The sequence below is a fragment of the Apiospora hydei genome, assembly GCF_038363865.1.
Source record: "Apiospora hydei strain CBS 114990 chromosome Unknown utg000009l_segment0_segment0, whole genome shotgun sequence".
NCBI lineage: Eukaryota > Fungi > Ascomycota > Sordariomycetes > Amphisphaeriales > Apiosporaceae > Apiospora > Apiospora hydei.
Window position 1 is genome coordinate 3,458,888 of NW_027117368.1, and position 20,035 is coordinate 3,478,922.

The 20,035-nt window shown below is 52.7% G+C and overlaps 4 protein-coding genes across 4 annotated transcripts; 2 read left to right on the top strand and 2 right to left on the bottom strand.

Moving 5' to 3' along the window:
• Window positions 1-5,243: 5,243 nt before the first annotated feature.
• On the top strand, window positions 5,244-9,194 carry PG997_012838 (ras guanine nucleotide exchange factor domain-containing protein; the record flags this gene model as incomplete). The annotated part of the gene is made up of 4 exons (XM_066817152.1): window positions 5,244-6,083; window positions 6,231-8,558; window positions 8,612-8,831; window positions 8,902-9,194. 4 exons carry the CDS (start codon window positions 5,244-5,246, stop codon window positions 9,192-9,194), a joined length of 3,681 nt encoding a protein of 1,226 aa, XP_066662844.1.
• A 2,712-nt stretch (window positions 9,195-11,906) lies between these two features.
• Window positions 11,907-12,119, top strand: PG997_012839 (uncharacterized protein; the record flags this gene model as incomplete). The annotated part of the gene is made up of 1 exon (XM_066817153.1): window positions 11,907-12,119. The coding sequence occupies one exon, from the start codon at window positions 11,907-11,909 to the stop codon at window positions 12,117-12,119; it is 213 nt and encodes a 70-aa protein (XP_066662845.1).
• A 988-nt stretch (window positions 12,120-13,107) lies between these two features.
• Window positions 13,108-14,117, bottom strand: PG997_012840 (uncharacterized protein; the record flags this gene model as incomplete). Its single annotated transcript, XM_066817154.1, has 2 exons — window positions 13,108-13,583; window positions 13,649-14,117. The coding sequence occupies 2 exons, from the start codon at window positions 14,115-14,117 to the stop codon at window positions 13,108-13,110; spliced, it is 945 nt and encodes a 314-aa protein (XP_066662846.1).
• Window positions 14,118-15,037: 920 nt separating this feature from the next.
• PG997_012841 (uncharacterized protein) lies at window positions 15,038-18,350 on the bottom strand (the record flags this gene model as incomplete). Its single annotated transcript, XM_066817155.1, has 5 exons — window positions 15,038-15,360; window positions 15,431-16,605; window positions 16,653-17,757; window positions 17,816-17,870; window positions 17,997-18,350. 5 exons carry the CDS (start codon window positions 18,348-18,350, stop codon window positions 15,038-15,040), a joined length of 3,012 nt encoding a protein of 1,003 aa, XP_066662847.1.
• Window positions 18,351-20,035: the final 1,685 nt, after the last annotated feature.

Consider the following 20,035-nt stretch of genomic DNA (forward strand, 5'->3'; position numbering starts at 1 on the left):
GCCCATGCGCGGGAGCCTTGTCGGCTGCCATTATCGCTCTGAAACCAGACCGTCATTCCCAGAGACTATGCCGGTGACTATTATGCGAACACACAGCTGCACTATGTCGATAGGAGCTTGCTAACGTGCCAGGGAAGTCGAAAATCTTGCGGGCGCGCTTGGCATTTCATTGAGTTGTCACTCCGGTCTCGCTCGCTGTGTACCCCTCCTGACGATCACCATTCAAGGGTGCAAAGAACACGACTGCATACTGTTTCTCTTCTGGCGTTTGCTTATGAAGTGGCGGGCACATTGCAAACTACATCGCACGCATTATGATATCACTTTGTATGGCAGCTAGTCTGCCGCAATGGGGCAAAAGCAAGCCGCCCAGCTGCAAGGGACGTGTAGCTATTTTGGTATGTATGACAATCAGATAAATCATTATGTTTAGTCGTATAGCAAGATGCCGTGGTTTCTTTTGTTTCATGCACATGAGACTGGAATGTGGCCACCGGCTATGCTGTTATCGCGTCGTTGTAGAGAAAAAGAGTGTAGGCCACACACACACACATATATATATACAGGTGTATATCTGTGGTATCCGTATCACTGTGCCGCCCGCCTGTCGTCAAACTCGTTTCTGTCAAACGGGTATTCTAGATTGGCCATGCTCGTAGCGAGCCTTTCACCAATTGTCACACAAGTATATCGACGTATACGAGTCGCCACATGGCATTTCAGCTTAGTGTTCTAGATTGCTTCTCGGTATGCGGCCTCCCGTAGATGCTCGTCGACGTAGCGACCAGAGAAGCAATATATTCATTCCGGACCTGCTCGTCGGTTGGCCCTCTCCGTTCCACGAACCAAGTGTGCCCGGGGCAAATCGCCACCGATTGCTGTAGTAAGACACGACCAATTTCTCCCATCTCCCTTCAATTGCAGAACTTGGTGCCGCCAAGATTACAATAGACAGTCCAGTCCAGCAGCTGCGTCGCCGTGGCAAGGCATCCAGTACCAGTGATTGGACGCCTAAAAGAAGCTCCTAGAAGGAGAATATTCTTCCGAGAAGCTTGCCGTTCAGCAAACAAATATGACCTGATTCTCGTGGGCGTGGGGGTTGCCTCTAGGGTTTCGATTTCGGATGACCCTGAGAAAAAGCAATCGTATTAACGGCGAGATCGAGCGCGTGCGCCCGGATCTATGCCATTCCATGCGGCTAAATAAGTCCTCAGCAGTGGCATGGCTTAACAACTGGTCAACTGGCTGGCTGGCTGCTCGTGGGTGACCTGTCAAACTCAAAAGAAGAGTTGGGGTGCCAATCGAAAGTTGCACTTGACCGGGGGAGGTCGGAAATGAGACCTTCTGTCACTCGACCATTTGCTGTCCCAAGAGTCTGACTGACATTGCCTTCTCCCGTTCACCTCGCTGATCAGACTCTGGAAGGCTTCTCAATCCAGCTTAGCTCTCGGGAGCCTTATGGACGGAGGGGTCGCGGTTCTCGGGGGCCAGGCCAGGCCACCCACACCTCCCACGAGATAAGTTCCCCGGTTCCTCAGAGGGACCGCGCCGGGAGCCTTTTGCGCACCTGCTCCATTCGACCTCCGCGATGCTTATTCCCAGCTGCCAATCCTTTTCTGGGTTCGGAAGGCTCTGCCGATATGACAACAGATGGTTCAGTGGTGCATTTTTCTTCGCGCGCTGGCGCGGAAGCACAGGTCAGAGACGCAGATATATCGATTGTGCAACCCGACAGAATCTGACGACCTATGCAGTAGATACACAGCTTGTCCTATCAGGTCTCGTTCCTCGTGGCGGCTGCGTCTTGCGCGACCTTGGCCACCCTTGCATTGCCGAAACGATCCTCACATTGTTCCATTGCAGAGTCCATCTTCCATTTTGTTTCAGAACGCCCACGACTATGTTCGGCCGACGGGAATCGCATCAACTTACGATACTGGCTGGCGTTGATGTATAGTTACGAGTACTATAAGTAAGTCTTGCAGAATAGTAGGCGGTACATACGTGCAGTCCCAGATGCGAATCAGCCTGCCAAGGCTACTCTTACCAAGCCCGAGGCAGCAAGATGGAGGAAATCCCATGGTACATTAGGTAGGTTGGATGGTGTTTCGGTTACCTAGCCGTGCCTCGCCCAATCTCCCTTGGTCCGGTAAGAATAGTCGACAAGTCAAGATATGACAAGACAAAGACACGACAAGACGAAGACGAAGACGAAGACGGACTGAGCAACTGCCGCACTCAATTGAGGGAGGACAAATGTCGACTCACCGCTGTCCAGCGCGGCAGACCACTCCACAGGGAGGGTTACATCCTCGCCTTGACACCGAGGAATTGATCTCAGACACTGTTACCACACGATGCATATGCATGCATAGTAGCGAGAAGTAGCGAGGACTGCGCGAGGACTGCGCGAGGTGCATATGCGATGGTCACATATGTACGTATGTATGTACATGATTTACATTGTAGGGTGCGATAAGTCCCAGGTAGGAAGGAAGCGGGCGAGCCAACGGCGAAATGGGCGTCGTCGTGTGGAGATGGTAGTCAGTGGAGCATCATTAATAAACAACATTGAACGAACTACCGTCGTCGTGCCGGTATCAGTCCCAATGGGATCAAGAGATTGTGCTCGTTGCCCCTCTCGACATACGTGCGGCGGTGGCAGGCGGTTGGAAAAGATTAACATCAGCGCTGTCATCCCTTGGAATAACCTCAATTAATCCCCGCTTTGGTGCATACCCACCTGCCTAGCTGACATTGATAATGGATATACATGGCTGACTAACCTTGACTCCCCTCTGCAATGGATACCGGCCTATACATGTACTCGTAGGTACAATGTAGATCTGGTCGGATACGGGAAGGGTTGGATTGCTTCAACAAATCAATACTTTCTGTGCACCACTTGCCGCTGCAGGTACTACTGGTGCTCTACGTTATTTCCCAGCGTATTTATTCATTTGCGGACGGTAGTGAATGGAGCGATATCAATCAATACCCAACCAACGTAGCGACTCCAACATGACCTGCACGAGCCAGACGGCGCACGTTCGAGTATGCTCTTACATGCATGTGTAGGTACTGATATGTATGCACGCAAAGAGAGATCCATAGCTGCAGAGGCACGAAGGGCATGTGTGAAGGGGCCAATGGTGGACAGTTGCGCCAATCTGTCTCAGCATTCAACCTCAGGTATGTGCAACGGAAGTGGGAGGGTTGGGTGATGATGCAGCGGTAAAAGCTCGCAGGGAACGTGGGACCCCGGCATCTTAACCTGGCAGGCATCGGCCTCCTTATTAGGTAGGAGGTAGGTACACTGATGGGCCAGACGGGGCACGCGTGATACTCGAGGGAGCCGTGTGCAGAGAATGGTGTATCGTGTACGCTCAATCAGCGCCACTTGGGTCGCTCGGTAGGTAGGTATTGGTAGTAGATTCATTGACTGCCTATGATGCAGATCAGCGATCAAATGGGCAGTTGCTCATAAGTCGGGTTGGCGGCGGATAGGAATCGATAGTGACTGGTGACTGGTGACTGGTGCTTGTCGCGCGAAAGACACGGATCAAGGGTCGTTGTTCTATCTGCTCCAACCAAGGCTGGGTCCAAACTCCCGCTTGTCTGCAAAGCACAGCCGTCAACCCCCAGATTTCGAGGTACAAGTAGGTATCCTCCAGTGCCCAAACCGTTGCGCTGCGCGACGCATTTGGCGAGCATCTCTGCCCATCCATCCATAGCGTGCACCCAACGAGGAAGCACCGGCAGAAACCAGGTGACGAATACAGACGTCTTCATTTAATAACTGGCAAAGTGAGCCTCGGGCTCGGCGCGCAATACGTAAAAGGAATGCACCAATAAGGGAAGAGAGGCACGCAAAACCCCGTACACACGCGGGCCCCCAAAACCCATGCGGGTAATATGTACAGAGAGGTAAGCACTGCGCGACAAGAGGGGAGGAAAACAAGAACAAAAAAAAACAAAACAAGAGATACCAAGATACTTTGCTGGATCGCTGCGAGGGACAAGAAAAAGGGGGGACCCCGGGAAGGGAAAGAGGGGTATTCGCATGCTGCAAGCGCAGAAGGAAACCCAAATTTTATGGATGATGCTCTCTAGCAGCGGACATGGTAGGACGTACGTCGCAGGAAGGATGATAACACAATAACAACAACAGGGCCATGGCAAAACAACGACGATTCCCAACAGCATGGTAAAACCAAACCCGACAACACAAAGGAAGACAGGATCAATCTCGCCAAAAAAGAACGACGGCCAACCCAGGATCCGTCCGCTCGGGTCGTCCTCTCTGCTGCAACGCTCATTTGCATTGGCATCTGTCGCTTCAATTCAATCCTGCCTGTCCATCCGTCCAAGGTGACAAGGGAAAATACGGGCCCCCTGTCCTGTGCCCCCTCCCTCTTCCAAGTGCCCAGCTACCACCGAGTAGTGTTGCAGGCTTGCAAAAAGGCGACCCGACACGCACCAGTTGCAGACCATCCCAAGCTGCTCTGGCCTGACCTGACCTGGGTCCCTCTCCTCTTAAGTCTCTCTCGCCAGATCAGGCGAATTGAAACTCCCTGCCTGCCTCTCCCCCCTACCCGCCCAGCGACGAAGAGCGGCCAACCAGTCAGCCCATTGGTTTGGAACCATCATTTCACAATTCAGGTGTAGAAATAATCTCCTAGCGCCCAGATCCAGCAATCAACGGCCAGCCAGAGATTGAATCTTCCTTTTTCCTTCTTCCTGCTCAACTCATGACCGCCGCCCGACGAACGAAGACGGAGTACATAGAAAGCACTGCTGTGTGGTCAATCCGATAGTCCTTCCTTTTGGTCCGCGGCACTTGCCCTGTCCTAATCCCTTTCCTCTCTCGCAACGCAACGCAAGGCAAGGCAACTGACGCGCCCACTACACGCCTCGCTCAACTCAACGCCCCTTTTTGACAGTCGGCTTCGAAGCGACGCGACCACCAAGGCAGCAAGCGACGATTCCATTCCGAACAGCGCCTTTTAATCACCGCTCCTCCCAGCTCCGTCGTCCGTGCGGCCTGCGTTTTCCATCCTCGGGATTCCGTGCGGATCGGAACTTTAACTTACTTCGCGACCTTCATTTGTCCTCGTAGGGCTGGCCAACTCTCTTCTCCCGGCATCTCTTCCGTGTTATGCGTGTGTAGGGCCCAGACGATGACTTGATCGCATCACTGGCCTCACCTGCTACACCACGAGCTCGATGCGTCCGAGTCCACGATGCTCATGACAGTCAATGCAAGCCCGGCTCTGCGACAAACACGAACAACTAACACACTAAGCTTGCGCTACCAGGCCAACTCCGACGAGAATAACCCCAGTTCCGCAGCCAACCTATCCGAGCCGGCGTCGTTGGGAACCTCCGGCGGTGACGGCAACTTTTACAAACAAAACAACATAATGAACGGGATCATGGGGACAGCGCCGTCCGGCACCTTGTACGTGCGGGCACTCTACGACTACGAGGCCGACGATCGCACGAGTTTAAGTTTCCACGAGGGAGATGTTATACAGGTTATTACACAACTCGAGAGCGGGTGGTGGGATGGTGTTATCAATGGAGTGCGTGGTTGGTTTCCGAGTAACTATTGTCAGACCATCACGAGTCCAGATGAGATACCCGAAGCCATGCAGAATGGCGAAATAGGTGCCGCAGAGGACGAGCTGGAAGACCAGGGTCTGTACGAGGATGAATACGACCGCGACAACGAATCGGACCAGGACGATTTCAACGGATTGCCTCTAGAAGGGACAAAAGAAACAGTAGTGAGATCCGGCGGTGCCGACTTCTGGATTCCGCAGGCGACCACCGATGGTAGGCTATTTTACTACAACACCATGACTGGCGAGAGCAGCATGGAACTGCCCCTGGAATCGCCGACCTCCTTCACCGAAAGTGGGCCACGGGACCGGATGAATGTGAACATGCCCGAGAAGACAAGGCCACCGCCGGAGATGATGGCACGCGGCTTGACGCAAGACGAGGATGAAGACTCGGAGGTCACTTCGTCATCTGAATTAGAAGGTGAATCCAGTAGAAAGCCGTCACATAGCTCACTGGTAAGTCACATTCCGGCCCCGAGCTTTCTTTGTGTGTGGATGTGGGTGTGGAGGGGATGCACAACTGTTTGTTGCCGCATGTCTCGTGTGACCACCCACCAATCCACCCTTCGAGAATTTTACTCACATGGTTTCGAACTGTTCTAGCATTCACGCGGGCGTCGCGGATATACACATGATGGCGTTGGGATCTCCCCTGCTCCTTCAATGGACTCTATGAATGGCGCATCGCCTATGGCACGAACTCGGGCGGAAACCTATGGCAACAACAGCCTCATGCCGCCAGGTGCAGGCCAAACCCCCATGTTGGCCTCGGCCACCTCGTTCACCGGCACCAGCTTCAACCTTCCTCAAGCCGCCTCCATTCCACGGTCGTTTTTCGACGATGGCAGCACTCCTCCCTTGACTTGGAATCTGCTTGTCGCCAACATGAAACGAGCAATCGACCGTTACCGAGATACGATTACCAGCAACAACCGTGCCGAATATGTTGCCCGCGCAGAAGACATATCCGACCACTTGCGCCTCCTCCTGGCAGCTGGGTCTGGTACCACAGATAACCACTCTGGTCAGCCATCTGTCATAACCACCAACAAGGCGCTGTACCCCCATTTCCGCGACATGATGTCCAAGTTCTCCAAGCTTGTCATCTCTTCCCACATTGCCGCCGCAGACTGGCCTAATGCGGAGTCTGCTCAGAAGTGCATGCAAGAAGCTGATGGCGTACTCCTCGGCGTTTTCAGTTTCGTCGAAGTAGCCAGGCAGCAGCGAGGCGAGGATATACCGCGCCTCTTCCCGGGTTTCGTTATTGGAAGCACGACCGGAGGCAGCTGGCAGAACAATGCTCTTGGTGGCAGAGATCCTATTATGTCCAACTTCCTGGAAGATGAGGAAGGATCGACAGATCCCACCGCCATCCTTGACGGCAAGCTCCTAGAGCGTCTGGATGAGCAGAAGAGGATGCTCGTGTCGAGTATCCGGGAGCTCGAGAAGAACTTGGGGGTCTCTGAGAAGGTTATCACGCCCTTCCGTCACGAGGTTCTCGGTAACAATGTCTGCATCGCCGGTGGCAGAGTATTGGAGATGTTCAAACCGTGGATTTCCATGATCGAGTCGGTCGATCTATCTTCCCTCGGGAACAACTTCCAAAACCCACAGCTGGGCGACTTCAGTACCTATAAGCAGAGCCTATACGATAACGTCTCCGACCTGATATTAGGATGCCAGGCTGTAGCCGGCCCTCTAGGCGATGAGTGGTCCGAGGTTCGCGGAGAGTCGCTCGAAAGCCGGCTGGAGTATGTCCGGCAATGCGCACGCGCGCTGGAGCAAAACTCCTCGCATATTGGGTTCTCGCTCCAGTTGCTCTCCGAGCAGGTGGTAATACCCCTCCCACAGCCGTTTGAATCGCGCATTCGGAGCGATAGTACTTTTGATCGTCAACAGCTCCAAAGGAACGAGACCATGCCTTACCCAGCTCACCAGAGGTCCGACTCTCGCTCCATGGGTGCAAGGCCAACGCTGCAGACTGCGCAGTCTTACACCGAAGGCGATACTACGGCTCCGGCTACGAACAACTACCGCAAGGGCGATCTGTCAAAAGTTAGGAAGATTTTGGGAGACGACCCCACGCCATCTGGTGCTATGCAGCAAGTCGAGGAAACGCCGCCTTTCTTGCGTCTTGACCTCGAGGGCGAGCTGTCTTGGGATCTCAAGACGTCACCCCCATCTGTCAAGGGCGGTACCTTGTTAGCACTGGTCGAGCAGCTGACACGCCATGACAAGCTCGACTCTAGCTTCAACAATACTTTCCTCCTGACCTACCGGTCGTTTACGTCTGCTCGCGAGATTTTTGAACTTCTCGTTAAGCGGTTCGGTATCCAGCCCCCCGAGGGTTTGAGTAATGTCGACTATGAACTGTGGCGAGATCGCAAACAGAAGCTAATCCGTTTCCGTGTGGTCAACATTATGAAGAGTTGGTTCGATAACTTCTGGATGGAGGAGTCCAACGATGAATCCAAACAGCTCATCAGGGACGTTTATGCCTTTGCCAAGGACACTATCAAATCCACCGAGACCCCCGGTTCTCAGCCCCTGATGGCAGTTTTGGATCAGCGTCTTGCCGGAAAGGAGATTTCGTCCAAGCGCATGATCCAGACTTTCACCAATAACGTGCCTGCGCCCATCATGCCGAAGAACATGAAGAAGCTCAAGTTCCTAGATATCGATGTGACCGAGTTTGCCCGTCAGCTGACAATCATCGAGTCCAAGCTGTATGGTAAAATCAAGCCCACCGAATGTCTTAACAAGACATGGCAGAAGAAGGTGGGCGAAGGAGATCCCGAGCCTGCGCCAAACGTCAAGGCCCTTATTCTGCATTCCAACCAGATGACGAACTGGGTTGCAGAGATGATTTTGGCCCAGATGGACGTCAAGAAGCGGGTGGTCGTCATCAAACACTTTGTGTCTGTTGCCGATGTAAGTTGCACCCCGATCCTATGGACCTTGCAAAGATTGCTAATAGCTCCCAGAAATGCCGGAATTTGAACAACTTCTCTACGCTCACATCCATCATCTCCGCCCTGGGCACCGCACCCATTGCCCGCTTGAAGCGGACCTGGGATCTAGTCCCGGCTAGGGTCAACGCCGTCCTCGAGACAATGCGTAAACTGATGGCCAGCACCAAGAACTTTGGAGAGTACCGAGAGACTTTGCATGCCGCCAACCCGCCATGCATTCCCTTTTTGGTATGTAGTCTTCGACGCCAGTATCTACTGTTTTGTGTGTCACCGGACCTTTGACTAACCATCACCCTTTGCAGGTGTCTACCTGACGGATCTTACCTTCATCGAGGATGGTATTCCATCCATCATCAAGAAGACTAACCTCATCAACTTTTCCAAGCGGGCCAAGACTGCCGAGGTCATCCGTGACATTCAACAGTATCAGAACGCGCCCTACTCCCTCCAGCCTGTACCCGAGTTGCAAGACTACATATTGAGCAACATGCAGGCTGCAGGAGACGTTCATGAGATGTACGACAAGAGTTTGGTGGTCGAGCCCCGCGAACGCGAGGACGAAAAGATTGTGAGGTACGTAAAGTATAAGCGCTGATGGAGGAGCTGCCAGAGCACCGCCGCCCTTCTGGTTTCAAGACCATATGCGGCGGTCGGCGGCAAACTCTATTTTCTCCCGTTCTCTCTCGTAGGGGCAGGCAGCGACCATTTCCTTGTAACATGTTATATTGTAGGGTGACATTTGACTGACTTAGGTGCGGTACAGAGTCTTGGCTGAATCTGGCTTCCTCTGAGCCAGCGAGTAACCTCTCATCTACTTGCGCTCAACCATTCTGCGTATGTGAGTCTACAACCGCGATTACCATACGGATGATTTCACAGAAATATCAGGGACTGCCCACCGGTCCCATCAAGCTATCCTGATCATTAAATTAAGCTTGAGCTCACCGTCGATACTCACAACATAACCGAATATTGCTGGACCTCTGCACTTCGTATAGGGGAATGCTGGGGCAGCGAGGTATTATGGATGGTAGGCTACCCAGCAGTTGGGCCTCTGTGGGCAGAAGCTGCTACGTCCATTATGAGGTAGCTCCATATGGCGACATTGCCTGAGCGGCCTTGGTGTGGCCAAAGTTGGCCATGGTCGGAAAGGAGAAAGGGGGGTTGGGGTTGAGACACTATGGAAGACGGGATTCTGGTGGCACATGGGCTATGGCCTACAGCCTGCACATGGTGCCACTGGGTGCATAGAGGCCCGCGATCTTGATGCTCGACAGAGGGCATATATTCAGGGTATGAATCAGGATTGGGTTTGGGATGGGAAAAAGGTGCTGTGGTCCTGCAAATCAGGGATGCCGAAAGGGCGCATCCGATCTGAAGGGGTATTGTAGTCGCCATTTTGTGCCATGAGCATTTGCAAGGAGCAAGAGACAGCACATGATATTTCAAGATGTACCGGGGCAACTCGATATGGTTGTCCAAACATTTACTACGCACGGCTATTGAGTATGCCTTTTTGTAGATGGGGTTTATCCCCCCCCAGAAAGAAAAGGGGGGAGGTGAGGAAATAAGCTGCGAAAGCAATTACCCGTCCATGGCTCGGTCACTTGTTCTTCTGGATGCAAGGGGAAATGGGAGTTGTTTTTCAGACCCTTTCCATTTGCCGCGTGCTTCCCCGTAAACTTGATCCGAGAACGTATCAGAGAGTGCTGAAGCTGTGTATACTTGGCAGTCGTGAGCCCCGTGACTTGGGAGGTTGTGGTGGTAGGCATAGGCATAGGCATCCTCACCCTCACCCTCACCTCAGGTAAGACCACAGGAACTCGCCGAGGCCCCTGACTGGAGGAGAGATTCGGTCCTACTATGTCGCGTTTCCCGCACCGGTGAGCGATGATGTGATATACCAACAAAAGCAGACGGGCTTGGCCGCGTCGGCATGGATGCGATGGGACTGCTGCACGAGACCGGATCGGTAAGGCGCCGTGTAAGTGGACAGAAAGCGAGAGATATGGAACCATTCCCTCGTCCCAGCTCCTCCCGAACCCCTCCCTGCTGCCCTTCTCCATGCAGTAAGACAGACCCCAACCCTGCCCAGCCGAGCCGGTGGGGGTGGGGAGAGATTTGGTACTTGTGTGCAACCTTTTCCGGCCTTTTTAACCGTCATTTGCTGCTGCTGGGGGTTGGCTGACAATGCGTGCCCCTTGTCTAGTTTTTTTTGCTTGGGACCACCCCGGCTCACCGGTCGTCGACCGTTTGTGGCTGCAGGGTTGCAACGGCTGCATGTGATTTCTTGGCTCGCATAGCTGATAGAGAGAGGGAGAGAGATCTGGAGGGTTTCTTGGGCAGGCAATTCGGGGTGCGGGATGTCCTACGTTGGCTGGCTGTGTTGTTGTATGATTAGTGCAATGTTATGAGGTGGTTCGTTCTTCATGCACTTAGGGGGCTATTCCCCTCTAAAAGGTTGAAGGGGGAGGAGTGGTCTCGTTGATATTGTCCGCACGCACGATATCCCTACCTTGTTGGACCGCGATTTCTCGGCAGCGTTAAGTGCTCGCAGAAGCGAAAAAGTATTGCCCGCGTGTCGGCTGTTGCAGCTGACCCCGAACTTGTGAGGGACCACCACAACTGGGGGTGGACAGCAACTGCTGGGAATCATCATGCATCCAACCCCATCATTTCTATATGGTCGATCCATCCCCAAGATTTGGGGAACCCCTGTAATTTGGTTCTCCAGTGCTTTCTTGAGCGAGGCCCCCTTAGAATTGACTCCAGTGTACAATCCATGCCACAACTAACGGCTGTAACTCGCCAAGTATAGACCAAACAGCCTAGACAGAAGCATGACCGAATACAATATATAATATTCACGGATCCTCTGAATCGCAGTGACCCACGGGGAGCAATGGGGTCGGCTTACTTACCCCTTTTGCGGCCAGGTAAAGCTATCTCTTATCCGCTTCCCCAGCTACAGAAATATATACTATTTAACTGTTGCAAGGTCAAAGTACGCCCTAGAGGGACGGGACCTGATTCGAATGGAGTGAACGCTTCTAATACCCTGTTACGTACCAAGGGGAAATTGCCAAAAAGGAAAGAAAACCAAATCACTGGAGGGGCCCCGCGTTCGATTCGCCAAAAAATAAATCGTTTTGCACTAGCCGCGAATCGAACGCGGGGCCCATCGAGCGCTGCTTTGACATGGCAACGATGGATTTTACCACTAAACCACTAGTGCGTGTGGAAGCTGTAGAAGCTGATGATTTAAGGAGTCGTAATCGCTGTATCTATAGGGTATGCGTAAGCCGTGATGGTGTGGGAAGTTGGATGGTGGTCGACGCAGCGTAACGGGGCCAAAAACTCCACCGGCCTCCGGGACGGAGGACGTGGTGGGGGTTTCGTCAACTACCGAAGTAGCCCGACCACCAAACTGCTAGGTTACGACGATCGAGAACGTATGGCGGGAGATGAAGGTGAGCAGTTGGTCCTGCCATCCGGTTCTGGTGCCGCCGTCAGCCTATGAACTTTGTAAAGGGGCCATGTTACCTGGATAAGAGGTTGAAAAGCTGAAGGACACTCCATAGAGAAGGAGGCAGGTGATGCTGCTTGGGGCTCCGGAGGATCTCTGATGGCCTATCCCGGAGACTTCTAATAACCAACAAGGATGGCATATACTATGACGGACCATGTCTAAGTATATACAGTTAGACTAGGTTGACCGTGTACTTGTGGTCGCTATCCACTGCCTCGTATAGATCCCCCCGGGATGTCATCTTTGATGAAAGCATCGTCAAGAGCGCGGTTGAGCCCCCTCCACTCGCGATCAGCACCAAAGTCACGAGAATGGAGTCTGGCAAAACCAATCCGTCGAAAATGAGCCGTCCGGTGCTCGACTATGCGACCCTCGGCGTTAGTATTCATCCCACGGAATATTAGGGACATGTTTCAGCAAGGGAGATTCGGCAGCTTTATGTTGGGCCGCTTACTCAATCCTTCATAAGAGGTTGAGGAACATGTAAGAATGAGCCTGGAGAACCATACCTGGGATGAGAATCATACACCAATAGTAATTCCCTCCATAGCGCAGTTTATCGGGTTCTGCAGTTGCCCCGTTAGCAGGGGGTTCCAATTTTGGCAGTGGTCGAACCGACTCCTACCTTCGTGCATCTCCATGGCTCTTACGGCAAGCAAGTACACCGGACTTTCCAAGACACTACCCAAGTTCTGTCCTCGGCAGCTATCGAAATTGATGACGCAAGTGCCTGGTGATTGGCGGGTCAGGCCGTTTACCGTCATGTCCCAACGCTCAGACTTGTTATAGCCCGGAGGAATTCCAGTAGACCTGGATCCCACTGCGATGGAAGCTCTGCACAGAGGCCCCTTGACACGAACCAGGGAAAAGGACACGGGGCCGAATGGATCCCTCCGAGGAGTAGTCTGGAGGTTGATCGACTCGGTTGGTGTGGTGTAACTGCTGAAGCGACCACAGTGATCCTGCCAGATCCGCCTGTTTACGGAGAGCCAGGACCAAGTCGGATTGCCCAGAAGGCGGTCTTTTGGAAATTCATGAAAGCATGCTTGGTTTTCCGGGGAGTGTTGATCACTATCCAGCAGAGACCCTCGACGAAGCGCGGCCTCCATAGCCCAGAATGGTAGTCCGACGGCGCCAGGTTCAAATGGTGACAAATCACCCGGGCGATGCCGGCCACCGCGATAGGCCTATCGGAAGAGAAGCTCAGGCATCCCGTTGTATATCGTATCACTAACGTGTCCCATAGCTCGTAGACCTTGTACAGTTTGTCCGCCGAGAGCGGGATGGTCGCAATGGACGCGTTGTGTTGCTTGAAGAGGGTGCTGGCATCTTTCCGCAGATCGACGCCCGCTGGAAGCCCCTCGAGAGTAAAAGACTCGGAGCACTCCCACGCCAGCTGTTCCTGGTGATAGTGCACCGTGCGCGGCGACAGGAACCGCTCCTGGACCACCCAGGCTCTGGTGCCAAGGTGCCCGGCGAACGAAGGGCGCCTGTAGCATAGAAGCCCCCTATCTCCTCACTGATCTGTACATAGGTACTGCCGGCGCTTCGGGGGTCTCGTTCACGGAACAGGCCCTCGGTCCCGTTGCTAGACTCGCTCGCGGCGATGTTCAGATAGCAGTTCGAATAGACCTGTTCCATGAGCCCGGCCTCCCGTTGCCAGTCCTCTTCGGAATCTTGCACGATGCACAAAGAGTCGATCCAAAGGTATCGGATGCCCACCTCGTGTGCGACTCGAAAGCATTCCTGAAAGGTCCTCGGTAGTTGCTGGATATCGATCCCGTCTTCCATGGCGCCCATGTTGCTGTGCACAAGCCGGAGCGGCACTGAATCTCCCCAGCAGTGGCTGAGGGTGACATAGCGGACATGGGCGCCAAGTCGGTCTGTAGATGCCAGCAGCCGGGCTCGCGGAGGTTCTGCAGAGTAATCCAGCTCCAGGAGTCGCGTAGGGTTCGTTTTGGGGACGCCGTTGGATTTCGCCCATGACATGCAGGTTCTGTGTTGATGATCGCAAAGCTTCAGCCAGGCCGAGAGCTTTTCCATGGACTCGCTTGATGCGGTACTCGTGCTGGTAAGAGACTCGTGTGGAGTTGGCAAGCTCTCGCTTCCAATGGGTTCCAGAATAACGTCGGACTCTGAGTCGCTCAGGAAGTATCGAAGAAAATAGCCTTGATGACTGGAACCAAGAGCCCGAACCAAATGGTCTCTGTCACCAGCCTCCGACTTGACGTCGGTTGCAACGAGAGAACAAACATGGCAACCTTGGCGAGCCGATTCTTCAATCTGGCTTGTCCGAATGACTGCTCGTCCCACCGACGGAGGCGCGACAAACAGTCGCTGATGCACGAGTCTGCGACATGTCGGGCAAAGAGATGCCATTGGGTCCAGTAAGAGGCAGCCACCAGCTGCACGTGCATGCGCCCCTGAGCTATGTACTTTCCTTATGGAAGCGTAGACTACTTCCCCGCCCTTCTATGCATGACCGAAGCCCAATCACACGGCCCGTTTACAAGTGGAGAGGCTCAGCCGCACGAGATGCTGAGCCTCAAGTCCGTGTATACATATAAAACAAAGACATCACAGGGGGCGTCATGTCTCCGAGAAGAGTGTACCACAACCAGGCACACTTCCTTGGTGGCATCCAAAGTTGTTTATCAGCTGTAGATTCATTGCTAATCCAAATTCTACATCATATCTCATATCTAATGCACGGCGGCCAGTAATACGCCGTATAAACTCCCATCAGCCAAATCGAAAAGTCCGTCGTGTCCTCGTACAGTTCATTGATACATTGCTCGTGATAGAAGCTCTCTTGTTCATCCAGAAATATCACTGAGCCAGGTATTGTTTCACACCCTGTAAGAATCGACAAAGGATGTGTCGAGTGCAGTGGGTGGTGTGAATGAAACTTAAGCAAGAGCATCGTCCTCGTCATCAGAGATGTTGACAACGAGACCAGCGCCCCGCAAGCTGCGCGGCTGCATCTTGTCCGTCTCAAAGACACCGAACGTCCTGAGCAGCAAATCGATCTGGATGCGCGCCTGATCAACCTCGTCCTCGCCCGGGTCCTTTGCCCAGCCCGGGAGGACGGACCGGCAGATCTTGAGGGGATTCTGAGTATACCACCACTGTGCCTCCTTCTCATCGTTCTCGTCGTCATTGGAATAGGGGTCCTTGCCTCCCGGGGTGCCCACCATGTTGATGTTGCCATTCCGGTATTGGAGGCGGTGGACTAGAGTGTGCACCCAGGGCTCCTCAAGATATGTGACGATATGCTGTAAGGGGGGTGAACAAGTAGCCACGGGGGCATGGGTCTGCGCCTGCATCCAAGAGGCTCTTGAGCAGCGAGTCAGTGGTGGAAAACTCATCGGGCACAATAGGATCGTTGCCCCCGTGCAGTTCTAGAGGATAGTAGATGATGCCGGGCTCACCCAAGAAGTCAGCACCACAGTCAATCAGGGCCTGCAAGAAGCTGACTTTGCGCAGGGCAACGCAGGCCCTGAGTATAGTCGTTTGCGGCTGGATGACCAGGTCGCTGGTCGTGGCAAAATCCTTCTGCGGTCTGCGCTCCAGGGAAAACTCATCCTTCAAAACAGCTTTGCGTTCTTTGGGAGCAAGAGTGGATAGCAGCTTCTTTGCTAGCTCGGGCCAGTCTAACAGCAGCAGGCTGACTAGAATGCTGGTGTTCTCGTTTGAGGGACTGCCATCTTTCTGATAAACATTTGTCTGGTTAATCTGAAGCCAGGTGGGAAAGGCCCTTCGAGTACGTCCCACTTGCGAGAAGTGAGGGCTACTCCATCCCAAGCAAGGAAACACGTGTTCGTAGATGCTCTTTTCCTCAGAGATAGCTGCCCGGTGCAGTCTTAGAGATTTGTCCGTCATCTTTAAGCAGTACTCCTCAAAACGGGTCGGAGTTTTCGTATTGTTAGCAGGACGATGCTGGCCCCAATGCGTGAGACCTGCCCAGACGATCTGGAGCTCCAAGATCAGGTTGGATGCCTTGGTCTGTGCAAAGTACCCGACCCGGGGATCCGCCGCTGTGGTCTTGTCGTACACGAACTCCTTCACCGTGTAATGGGCAGGGAGTACCTGCTTGAAGGTCACGTCATCCTCATTGCGCTGAAATACTGACTCCGGTTTTCTCTTCATCCCGGTAGTCTTGATGAGGCAGCCGAGCAAGTCTCGAAGATTCTTCAGGGTGAACTTGATGAGACTTGTGTTGGACGAAACATCCAACCGTGCAGCTTCCACCAAGACCTCGGCGCAAGGGATTTCAGAAGTAGAGCTGCAGATCAATGCCAAAGCATTTCTGGCCACATGGTTCGGGGCATTAGTCCCAGGTACCCATTTCATCACGAGCCCCTTGTACATATCAAAAATAGTATCCGGCATGGTGTTCACGACCTCTCTGACAGCCTTGTCGTCATATAGCGGACCATTGCGCAACATCTCAATTTGGCACGATGCCAAACGAAACCTGTTACGAATCAGTATCAAGACATAAAGGCACAAATTGATGTCAACACCTGCATTCCTCTGGCCTTTTCAGCGAGCTTTTTCTTGATCTCCAGGGTAAAGGCACCTTTCTCTCCCCAGGTTCGCCAAAAGCCAATATTTCCGAGCTCTTTGTGTACATAGATCTCGATGGCCTGTCTAACATAGATATTGTCCATGTCCAATTTTGTGCACCCGCTCCTTAGCGAGGCCGGAATGGTCAATAGTGGCTGCGGACTCTCATCCGCATCAAGGTCCATATCGTCTGGTTCCGTATCGCTTTGACCCCTATCTTGGTCCGGAGTTCTGGGGCTTGGCAGGACTGGTTCTTGTAGCAGATGGGGAAGACCAGATCCCTCTCCTTTTTGGGCACTGGTTAGAGTAGGATCGAAACGGCGACGCTTGCTTGATTCGGGTGCCGTTTGATGCGATGTTCGCTTCAGTGGGGATGTGGTCTGCAACGGAAGTTTGTGTTTGTCCTCGAGGGCGCTACCGATCGCACGGTTGATGTCAGGCTCCAACCTTCCGGTTATCAGGAGGGAGACATGCTTGTACGATGGAGAGGCGCCAATGGTAGTCAAGACTTCCAGGAACCCTGCGCGCGGTGATCGGCATTCATCCACAGCATCCACTACAAGGTAGACCCTTTCCTTGAACTGTTTCGAGATAGCGAGAAAACATTTCAGAAGAACCTCGTCCGGAATCTCGCTGGCGTCTGCAACGCCTGCGAGCGATTCGGGCACGTAATCCCCTAGTTGGCGACACAGGTCATAGATGATCCAACGAAGGAAGGGTCGCTTCTCGTCAGCATCGTGTTCATGGGAACAGTAATAGTACGAAAACCCCTTCAGATGTGCCTGTCTCTCCTCGAGTGTTCGTTTGCCAAGGTTATGAAGTAGCTCGTCGATAAGAGCGGACGCGAGGATTGTCTTTCCGCTGCCGGCTATTCCGTGAATGAACAGAAAACGGCAACAGCTTTCGGAGCCGCCTTGAAGCCAATCCTGCCAGAGTTCAGATTCGATGATCCAATCACACGTCTCACCAATGCGCAAAGCCTTCTTCTGGCGATGTGTCTCCGTAGGAATAATATCCCGAGGCTTGATTCTGTTCATGGCCTGTATCTGGAGAGACTGGCCTACGACCGGGTTAGCTTTCTGGAAAGGAGTTTTGTCATGGTCCTGCTATGAACTCACCGATTATTGTCTTCTCGACCTGTTGAATTTGCTTTCGCATTTCACCAAACTGAAACTATTGACGCATTAGCAGGTGTTATTTTAAGACGGGTATACTTCTTCGGCCATACTTGGTGTCCACATCCAGGGCCAAGTAAAAATTACGCTTGATGGGACTGAGCTCATCTATGATGCCTTGCACTTTTCCCTTTTCTATCATGGTCCACTTCAAGGCCTGCTTGATCCGCGTCTTGACGTCTGAGCCATCCTGTAAAGCCTTGGCTCTGATGAAAGCCTGCAACTGAGAGATGCAGTCACGAACCTTCTCGAGAACACGGAACGGGGCAAGATCGAGGCTTGGCCCCAAGGGGTTGTTAGTCTTGAGACGGTTTTCCAGTCTCGCAAGTAAGGCGTTCCAGGTGTTACATTCAAACTCGATGAGTGAGATGACCAATGGTAGATCCTTGTAAGCCTCTTTGCACTCCTGGCAGAACTTTATGATCTCGAGGATCTTAAGTGAGTCCGAAGCAAGGGCGATGGCCGTTACTGGATCCATGGCTTACGTCAATGGTGACCAGAGTACTCGACCTTGATGAACGAGTCCAAGTGGACGAAAAGGCGTATCCTTTCGACACCAGACCTCTGGAAGTCAGGTGATAGCCCAGACGTGAAAGTGTCAATGGTGTACTGAGAGGGATCTGAAGAGGGATGGATAGCTAAGGCAAGCAGAAGGGAAAGAGGAAGTAGAGTTGATAATGAATGGTAGTGGGGAGTATGAAGAAGGAAGGAAGAATGAAGAAGGGTTCCCAAACACAAGTAGGGGTTTTATACGTGTCCAGAAATTGAAGTCAGCCTACGCAGCCGTAGGCAGGACGGGGGGCGGTACGCGTTGGGGGATGAACGCGTTTTCTTGGGGAGCTACCTCTCTTCCTGGGGAGCAACATACTTGCTTCGCAAGAGCAATAGCTTTCTGGAGTAGCAACGCAAACCGTAGCGTATGCCTTTGTTAGAGAGCCCAACATCAGTGGGAGACCTTAGACTGAACCTCCACCAGGCAACCTACCTTCTCAGTGACAAATCATATTCAGGCACCAGAGCACAGCTCCTGTGCTGCACCAAGTCCATGTGTAATGCCTGGGGCTTTCGAAGCACTGGTATCTTGTAGTTGTGTTTGGTGTTTTGGTGTTTGCACCCTTGGGGCATAACCAGGAAACGAAGTCGCAACCCAGGCACTCTGCTCACAGACAGAAGTAGAGAAACGTGCATAACACAGCAGGCAGACCAGAGCATACAAGGAGGTCAGGTAAATGGAAAGCATCTATCTTATGTACATACCTAGCCGTGATGTTTAGATTGAGTCAAAGTTACTTAATTAAGTAGTTGAGGCTTGGCTGGGGGCTCTTCTCAATCGTTCCTTCCTCCAGTCCTTCTACCTACATGTCTGCTAAGTATGTACCGCGGTACCTGAAGTAGACATATCTTGTCTTGCAGATGTCCAAGACAACACTGAGTTTACATATTGCACATTATAAATTATGCTAGGAACTTATGTACAAATGGTTTCCTTTAGTGAAATGAGTATGACGAAGATATATTTCGTAATGTATCCATGGCCACGCATCGCAACATGAACATTCGGTGTAGGTAGTTGCCCATTACCCGCATACAGTGCTAGCTTGACATGCTGCATGCATGCGTACCCACTTTTGGCCATTTGGCATTGCATTTGGTGATGGCATGTCCTCCAGCCATCCAACCCACTCTGAGTCTGCCACTACTGCGCCCAGAACTGAGCCCACTGCCGTTGATCGGACCGCAGCCGAGGTACCTGATGAAGTGTGGAGGGTCCCATCAGTCCCATCAGTCCCGACCTACTGTAGTCAAGGGATCGCGTTGTGCCATTACTGCGTGCAATACCCGACCTTCCAGTTCCGAACATTTCATCAACTTCTTTGCATGACTTACATAGACTCACTCATTTCCTGCCTGTACGCGCGTGTGCCCCCTTCCCTCTCGTATTCTGGGCCTGTTCCAACTCCGTCGAGTCCGTCGTCCTTTTTAAGCCGTCCACATCTCTACCCCGGATTTCCTGTCTCTAGTCCCGATTTGTGGCTTTTGTTGTCTTGTCTTACTACACACTACCGACTCTCAAGAATTAGATCGCTAGCGGCTCGAGGTCCAGATAACGCGACCGACGTCACCCACCACTTTCTGGTAACTGACTGATTGATTCACACGTGC